Source organism: Myotis brandtii, unplaced genomic scaffold, assembly GCF_000412655.1.
Source record: "Myotis brandtii unplaced genomic scaffold, ASM41265v1 scaffold4674, whole genome shotgun sequence".
Lineage (NCBI taxonomy): Eukaryota > Metazoa > Chordata > Mammalia > Chiroptera > Vespertilionidae > Myotis > Myotis brandtii.
In genome coordinates, this window is record NW_005367854.1 from 6,430 (window position 1) to 15,379 (window position 8,950).

Here is an 8,950-nt window from a genome sequence, read left to right on the forward strand (position 1 = left end):
ACACACACACACACACACACACACACACACACAGTGCATACAGAGAGATCACATGGAAACCCAGAGGCAGACAGATGTGCACACACACCCACACAGGACCATGTACCCATCCACCCACCTACCTGCACAGGTGTCAGTCAGCATGCTCATACACAAAATGCACACACACAGAAGTGCACATGCAAATACAAACAGGCTTGCCTGTGCACATCCTTGTACACGCACATGGTATGACAATCTACAAAGCCATGTGTAATCTAAGACCCTGCCCCCTTGCACCTCACAGAGGGATCCCTGCCTCACAGGGAAAGGGGCTGAACTCACTGCTATCAGGGTCTGGGAGGTGCCAGAGCCACACAAGGGTCCCCTTACCTTCACCACAATTGGCATCCTGGGGACATGATCCCTGTGGAAGTCGCGAAAGGTGCCATAGTGGCCCTCGTTGAGATAGTACAACAGTTTCCGGGTGCCTCCTGGGAGAGGGGAGAGGACAGGACGGTGCTCAGCCAGGTCTCACCACTGACGGTCAACACTGAGTCCCGCACCCTCAGGACCGGCCCAGACCCTCTGCCCAGCACTGGATAACCCTTGTGTCCTGCTTCAGGAGCCTCCCCGGGTCTCCTGCAATATTTGGGCCTGTCCTCTGGGCTCCCATGGCTCCTCTGCCCCAGCTGTACCTCATCAGAGTGCTATGGCTGCTACTGCCACTAATAATGATTGTACAAGTAACCCTGGCATTGTTCCAACCTGTGTGCACATATTAAATCATTTCATCCTCCTAACGACACTCTGAGTAGGAACAATGAACACTACTGTACATTTGAGGACACTGAGTCTTGCCAGAAGTTACAGAGGAGAATGGGGCAGGGCTGGGATTCGTGCCCCTGTCAGTGCCCGGCTCTCACAGACAGAGAGCAGCGTAATTGTCACCTCCTTCCCTCTAAATGCTCTGCCTCTGTTGATGCCTCACTGAGCACATGGCGGCTTCTCCCCAGTTCCGTCACACTCCGATGTACATCGAGCTGATGCTCACCTGCAGCCCCAGACCCTAGGACATGAACTACTACCAACCACTTTCTGAACAACCACTCCTAGTCCGTCCTTAGATGTTGATTTCCTTAATCTTTCCAAATGGTTTCTGTGGCCCCTGGGGCCATTCCATACCCTTTGAGCATTTAGATGCCCAGATCTTTCTGATTATTGGTTTCCTCTCCCTGGGTCCTCTCACCACCACCACCACCACCACCTTCTCCTGGTGTGAGTCCTCCTGTCCCCGCTCTCTCTCAGATGTAAGCACTGATCCTGCCTCCTGCGCCCACAGCCCCACTTGTCCCTAAGCCAGTTGGTCTTGGGTTAGTCATGGCAGCCCTGAGGCTGGGCGCTCTGCTCGGCTGGCATGTCTGCAAACACAAGGGCAGCAGCCTCTCGGTCGAACAGACCTGGCGCCGCTGTGCACGAGCTGGCTGTGCAGCCTCGGACAGTCACTTCCTCTCTCTGAGCCTCCAGATCTCTGCCTGCAAAATGGGAATGGCCCCAAACTGCCTCACGGGAGGGCTGAGCAGAAATGAGGTAAAACAGTAATTGCTCACATAATAGATCCTTAACCACTGGCAGCTCATGCTATTGTGAAGACAACAATGATAAGCCATAATATGCATAACTCAGGCTTTTGTTAAATGATGGCTGAAATCCTATGCCCCAAATCACAACATTCTCTAATGAGACGCTTTGTGAGGAAATGAAATTAGTGGACCCACGTGCCTTTAGGGTTACAAAGGTGTGTGTAGGGCATTTGTCCAAAGGATAAGGAAATAGATTACAATGACTTAGATTCTGGCTGGTGTAGCTCAGTGGCTGAGCATGAACCTATGACCAGGAGGTCATGGTTCAATTCCCAGTCAGGGCACCCTGCCTGAGTTGTGGGCTCGATCCCCAGTGTGAGATGTGCAGAAGTCAGCCACTCAGGGATTCTCCCTGATCACTGATGTTTCTGTCTTTCTCTCTCCCTTTCCCTTCCTCTCTGAAATCAATAAAAATGTATTTTTAAAATGAAATAAAAATTATTTAGAAATACCATGAGCTGTGCTCTCAGACTTCCCCTCCAGACACAGGAAGAATAAAGACCCTCAATGCCTCCCTCCAGGCTCTCTGAGAACAACACAGTAACGTTACTAACAGGCTCTATCCTGTAGCTAAATCAAAGCATGTTTCCCCCGAATGAGGAAGCCAGGGTGGAACTCAGACCCTCTGTCCCTCCTGCCCCCAAGGCCTGGGGACCCCTGGACAGAGCGCTCCCTGCCCAGTCCGGGCCCACCCACCAGGCTGCAGCACAGCCTTCTTGGCGATGATGTTGACAGCGGCCACGCAGACAGGTGCCGCGTAGAAGCGGCCTGGCTCCGCTATGACTTCAATGCCGGTCCCCTCGGGGAAGTCCTGGGCCAGGGCAGCATTGATCACTCTCGCCATCTGTGGGGACAGACCCGAGCCCTGTGAGGCCAGTCCCTGTGCGGGGTCTTTCCCTGCGTCTTCTCTCTTCATTCCCCTGACAGCTCTGTGGGAAGGTGTCAGCATCCCCTTTGCAGGGGAGGAAACAGGTCAAGACTGTGGCCCAGAGGGGAGAAGTGCCCGAGGGCACAAGCCTAGTGACCAGGCTGTAGCACCATGAGATCTGACTTGGAAACATTGAAATCAATAGGTGATCAGCAAAGGAAAACTGTCCCCTGGGTGTGGGGGATACAGTAAGGAAACCTCTATCTGACTGTAGCCTTACCAGGGGTAGTAACCAACACGTCTATAGAAGGTACAGAACCGCATGCTCCCGTGCAAACACACACACACACACACACACACACACACACACACACACGCATGTAGCGTCAGAGACCTCTCAACCAACACAAAGCCCAGCTACATGCAGGCACAGGACTGAGGTTCAGGAGCTCCCTGTACACACACAAACACTCTGTGCAATAAACCCAGGGTGGGGCCCCCAGATGCCCTCTCCTCCTCCCCTCTTACCTCCTCAAACTCCGGCTCAGAGCCCTCCACTCCGGGGAAGCCCCCTCCAATGTCCAGGAGGCTCATGTCATGCCCGACCCCACGGCCCATCTCAAACACACACCGGCAGTCGGCAATGACCTGTGCGAAGTGGTCGGGATTCTGGCAGCCTGCGCCCACGTGGAAGCTGAGCACAGGTGGAGTGACAGGTGTAGAAACACACAAGGAAACACAAGGGTCAGCAGGAGGAGATACACATTCGGAAACAGCCACACAGGCAAAATGGGAACCAGCACGGACACAGACATGGGGACACACATGACTACATGGAGCTTGTGGGCACCCACAGGAACCACAGCCTTGGCTGTGCAGATGGGGACCCCAGAGACACACACCACATGACAGTCCGTGAGTTGGGGCTCTCGTGGTTGTGGGACAGTCACCTCTCTTAGCTACCCCTCCCAAAGCCTCATGGCAGGGGTTCCTCTTCTCCTCCTCCTTGGAATGCAAGTGATCTGAACCCCAAATCTCAAACCATCAACCAGGGGGCGCAGAGGACCCAATCAGGGGCAGGTGGGGTGAAGTGAGGGAGGATGCTTCTCAGGTTCAACATTCAAGGAGGCACCAAAGCACTGAGCAATCAACGTAAGTATCCTTCATGCACTATCGTGTATAATAAAGAGGTAACATGAAAATTGACCATCATGCCCTCACACACGATGGCGGCCCCCCATGTGGTCACAAGATGGCCATGCCCACCTCATCACAAGATGACCACCACAATATGGCCAGCAGGGGAGGGCAGTTGTGGGTGATCAGGCCGGCAGGGGAGGGCAGTTGGGGGCGACCAAGCCGAGAGGGAGGCAGTTGGGGGGGACCGGGCTGGCAGGGGAGCAGTTAGGCATCATTCAGGCTGGCAGGGGAGTGGTTAGGGGGTGATCAGGCAGGCAGGCGAGCAGTTGGGAGCCAGCAGTTACAGATTGTGAGAGGGATGTCTGACTGCCAGTTTAGGCCTGATCCCACAGGCAGTCAGACATCCCCCGAGGGGTCCCAGATTGAAGAGGGTGCAGTTGGGCTGAGGGACACCCCCGCCCCTAGTGCACAAATTTTGTGCACCTGGCTTCTCATCTTTATATATTAGAGAGAGAGGAAGAGCAAGTGAGAGAGAGACCTCAATTGGTTGCCTCCTGTACACACCCCATCAAGGGATCAAACCTGCTGATGCAAAAATATCCATGATGAATAAAAGACAAAAACGTTAGGAAGGTCAAGGAAGAAAAAAAGGAGACAAATGTACTACTCTTTGTAATATTTTAAGCAATAAAAAAAATACAAAAACTTTAAAGACAAGATTAGTTAACAGTAATTGGACCCATAAGGAAAAGAAAAATCAGATATGCCAATCCTGTCTTGATTTAAAATTTCATATTCTCTCATCATGGATTTTTTCTGCATTAATTTTTTAAATACTGTATTAAACATTATTTATCTGGAGTACAAAGTTTTCAGCATCCCGTTATATTTTGCATCCAAGGCCAGTGCCTTGCCTGCTCCACCCTCCCAGCAGCTGACACCCACCTCCTCTTCTGAGGACCACAGGGAGCCACCAGAGGCCCAGAGGGGCCACGCTGACCCGAGGGCACCCAGGGAGTCAGAGGCTGCGGACAGGCGTGGGGACCAGGAGCCCTGCCTCGCAGGAGGGAGAGTCCGTGCTCTTACCTGGCTCCCACCACAGCCAGGCCTAGGTCTCGGGCGGACTTGAGCAAGTGTCCACACAGCTCCAGGCTGGCCCCAAACTTGGCGCTCATGGGGATGAGGCTCTGGCTGTCCTCGGTCCACAGTCGAAGGACCAGCCTGGGAGGGGGTGTGAGGGTGACAGGCATTCTTAGACACATGAAAGGCATTCTTAGACACATAAACCCCAAGCCTGAATGCTTTGCTGCCCCCACCCAAACTCCTCGGTCCTCGGGACTGTCCAGCCATGGAGGTCCAGGGAGGGAACACACTACTTTTTAAATTTTTTAAAATATATTTGTATTGATTTCAGAAAGGAGGGGAGAGGGAGAGAGAGATAGAAACACCAATGAAGAGAGAGAAGCATTGATCAGCTGCCTCCTGTATGCCCCTTACTGGAGATCAAGCCTGCAACTGGGGCATGTGCCCTTGACATGAATCTAACCCAGGACCCTTGAGTGCACTGACCCGACACTCTATCCACTGAGGCAAACCAGTTAGGGCTACACTACTTCTTACAGACTTCAGCCCGGACAAGAAAAACCAGGAAAAAGATAAAATTATAAACATCCCTTCAGCAGACCTCCTGTCACAGGATCAGAGACGTTAAGTAACTTTCCCATGAACACACAGATGCGACAAGTAAGTCAGAAATGTGACCCCTGGTCTTCCTGAATCCTATCAGTGCTTTTCCCACGAGGTTGCTGCTCCAGACCTCCTAATGCTAGGCTCTGCCAGTGCCTCTGCAGACACAGGAAATCTTTATTTGACACGAGTGGGCACCAGGGAGGGCACTGGAAACCTGGCACTAATTCTTGCTCTTTGCTGCTTAGGCATCTCCTAGTCACCATGGAACAGCCTTCATCATGTTGCTGAGACCCAAGTCAGTTTGCCAGAACTTCCTCCCTGTCCCCACCTGCCTGCAGCCCTGCTGGTCTCACCTGGCCCCAGGGTGGTGCTGGGCCACCTTGGTCAGCTCCTCCTCACTGTCGAAGGTCAGGAGCTGCACCCCATGGCGGGCAGCATACTGCAGGTGGGAGACGGGCTTGCAGGGGTGGGCATAGATGATGCGTGAGGGGGCCACGCCCAGGCCCAGCACCTGCTCCAGCTCCCCCTGCCATGGGCAAAGCCAGAGTAAGGGGCTGCCTCCCTGCTGTCCTGCTTTTTGGGCACAGGAACCACAGGCATGAGGAGCTGTCCCCTACTGAGTCCCTACTGTGCATCTGGCACAGCACTGGGCACAAATTGTGCTACTTAAGCTTCTAGACTGCTCTGAGGAACATATAGTTGAACCCATTTTAAAGACCAAGAAACTGAGGCTCCAGTGAAATGGCTGGGCCAGGACAAAACGGGGTCTGTTGATTAAAGCCCGTGTTCCCTCCACTCCTTAGCTCAGGCTGACTGCCCTCGTCACCTAGACCAGTGGAGGGTGGACCACTCCCAGTTCATTCCTTTATTCTTTCACAAACAACTGGGCACCACACACATCAGCCACTGCTCATGGGCTGCTGTCCCCACTTTGAGACACCTGGCAACTGGCCTTTTTCCTCCAGGAACCGTCAGGCCTATGAATGAGGAAACTGGCTGTGGCCCAAGCTCACCTGGCTGGCACAGTCGAAGCCGGTGCCCAGGGCGGCCAGGACACGCAGCACCCAGGGGCTGCTGTTACACTTCACCGCATAGAAGGGCGAGACCCTTGGCAGGGCCTGGCAGAAGGCCTGGTGGCGGCTGGCCAACACTCCCAGGTCGGCCACCATGAAGGGGTCTCGGTGGTCCTGCCAAGGCAGAGAGAGAGGCAAGAGAGGCTGGGCATTGTGTCACTTCAGTGAATCCTCACAGGGTCTCCATGCGGCAAGTACTACTGTTACCCAGTTAGGAAAAGAGGAAACTGCGGCTCTAAAATCTCTTTTCTCTTTTCTCTTTTTAAAAATGTTTCCTGTTTATTGAACTTATTGGAGTGATACTAGTTACAAAATTATACAGGTGTCATGTGCACTAAGATGTGAGTCTTCCCGTCAAGCTCAGTAGCAACTACATGGCAATGGTAGGATTTGAGTCTTGACCTTCTAACTCTTACAACAGGAAGACAAGAGGGCAACAAGCTTTATAGACCAAATGGGCGCCAGGACTCTCCAACCCTCACCCGGATCGCTTGGCACAGGGTGAAATCCCAGGAGCTGGTGGGGGACTAGAAGGGGACAGGAGAACTACCCCATGCCAGCAGGGAACACAGCTATTCAGTAATGCTTGAAGCCAATTCCAGCATGTCAGCAGGGCTGAATCATCTGGAGATGGCTGAGAGCATTTCCCAAACCCTGAAAAGGATGCATTAAATGATTGCTTGCTGCCAGGCAGGTAAGGGCATCTCAATCTACATGTGATTGCCTCCTACTGGCCAAACACCTGAACAGCCGAAGAAGGGATTTCAATCTGACAATGGATTCTGTACCTAACCCTACCCTTTGATGTGTATATCTCCAACTTGCCTTAGGACAAATTGTGTTAATAATTAGCAAGGGGTCCTGAGACAAGGATAACTTAGTTCCTCTAGCTAAGTCTTCTCTGACTCCCCATAATGCCTTTCAGAATTATGTTTCGTCTCTGGACTCTTGATTAATCTACACACAGTGCCTTCTCCAGATTCCTGAACCCTTCTAGATGCTGGATCAAGACCTCTAGCATTAATGCTTTATGGGGCCTGGACTCTCCAACCCACACCCGGATCACTTGGCACAGGGTGAAATCCCAGGAGCTGGTGGGGGACTAGAAGGGGACAAGAGAACTATCCCATGCCACCAGGGAACACAGCTATTCAGTATGACCTAGTAAACTGACTTATAAAACACAAAGCCTTATTTTGTCCCCGCCTAAGTAGGGACTGAGACCCATCCTCTCCCCTCCCCACTCCATGACCTTCCCCTCCCCTCCCTCCTCTCCCCTCACCGAATCAGAGAGCTCCCGGATCTTCTTCAAGACCACCTCCATGGCAGATTCCTCAGGCCCCAGGGGGATGATATCCTTCATCAAGGAGCTTCCAGGGTGTCCTTCGTTCTCCTTCGAGTCCGTGAGGGTGGTACTCACCCCTGACTGTCCAACAGAGCCCTCTGCCACGGACACTCCCAGCAACCTGGAAAGGCCTTGCTCTGAGGACACTCCTCCCTCCTCCTCCTCCCAGCGCCCTGCTGGCCCGTGGAGCCAGAGTTCCTAGGTCAGTAAGTCCTCGGCCTCCCATGCAGCCACATAGAGCTGCATGGATCCCTCATGAACTTTCCCATCTGTAGGATGGACCACTGGCCAGGCCCAGCCTGCTTCAGGGACCTACTATGAAACCAAACAAGTTGCACAAAATTGCCAGGCTGGTGTTGCTCAGTGGTTGAGTATTGACCCATGAACCAGGGGATCAGGGTTTGATACCACATCAGGGCACATGCCTAATTTGAGGGTTTGATCTCCTTTGGAGGTGTGCAGGAGGCTAAAGATCGATCATTCTCTCTCATCATTGATGTTTCTATCTCTCTCACTTCCTCTGTCTAAAATCAATAAAAACATATTTTTGAAAAGATACACAAAACATGCACCTACCTTAGATGGTTGGCATCCTCTTCTAGGCTCCTTCACACACATTTTCCCATTCACAGATGAGAAATGTGACCCACAGAAAAGATAAGTGCAGAGTCCACGATCTTTAGATTATAGGGCTAGCTGCGACCCAGGGGGTCATCTAGCCCAACATTCCACTTTACACATGTGGACAAGTGACCCAGAGAGAGGAAAGGACTTGCCTAAGGTCACCAAGTGGCCAGTAGCTGAACTGGGACTGGCACCTGGGCCGCCAAAAGCAGCCACTGCACCTGCTGCTGGGCACCCATCCCTGAGAATTAAGTGAGGGCCACCTACAGCCTCAGCCCTTCTGTTTCAGCAGTTGGGGCTGCACCCATGGGCTCCACTCCACCCCCAGACTCACCTGGTGCCGATCATCACCTGCTTCTTCAGGCCCAGCACAGGGGACCAGGACCTGTGTTGTCTTGGGCTTCAGGTAAATCCCTTTGGGAAGAGCAGAACTCAGCTCAGATCTCAGGCCAGGTGAAGAACCTGTGAAGCTGTCCCTCCAAACCATGGCTACCACCACCCACTCAGCCAAAACTTCCCAGGTCTGAGTGGGCCACACAACAGGCCCTCAGAGTGAGGTCAGACTCCCATTATAAATGAACACCAGTGA

General features: G+C 52.8%; 1 protein-coding gene across 1 annotated transcript in view; it reads right to left on the reverse strand.

The window, feature by feature from the left end:
- LOC102260824 (ornithine decarboxylase-like) overlaps positions 1-8,893 on the reverse strand; it is a 10,395-nt gene extending 1,502 nt beyond the window's left edge. Inside the window, exons 1-8 of the mRNA XM_014547174.1 lie at positions 8,696-8,893; positions 7,675-7,785; positions 6,333-6,506; positions 5,673-5,845; positions 4,717-4,851; positions 3,019-3,184; positions 2,319-2,466; positions 373-473 (exon numbers count right to left, since the gene is read on the reverse strand). Of these exons, the coding sequence (XP_014402660.1) occupies positions 373-473; positions 2,319-2,466; positions 3,019-3,184; positions 4,717-4,851; positions 5,673-5,845; positions 6,333-6,506; positions 7,675-7,785; positions 8,696-8,848 (1,161 nt within the window). The 5' untranslated portion in view covers positions 8,849-8,893. The remainder of the gene's footprint in view (positions 1-372; positions 474-2,318; positions 2,467-3,018; positions 3,185-4,716; positions 4,852-5,672; positions 5,846-6,332; positions 6,507-7,674; positions 7,786-8,695) is intronic.
- Positions 8,894-8,950: the final 57 nt, after the last annotated feature.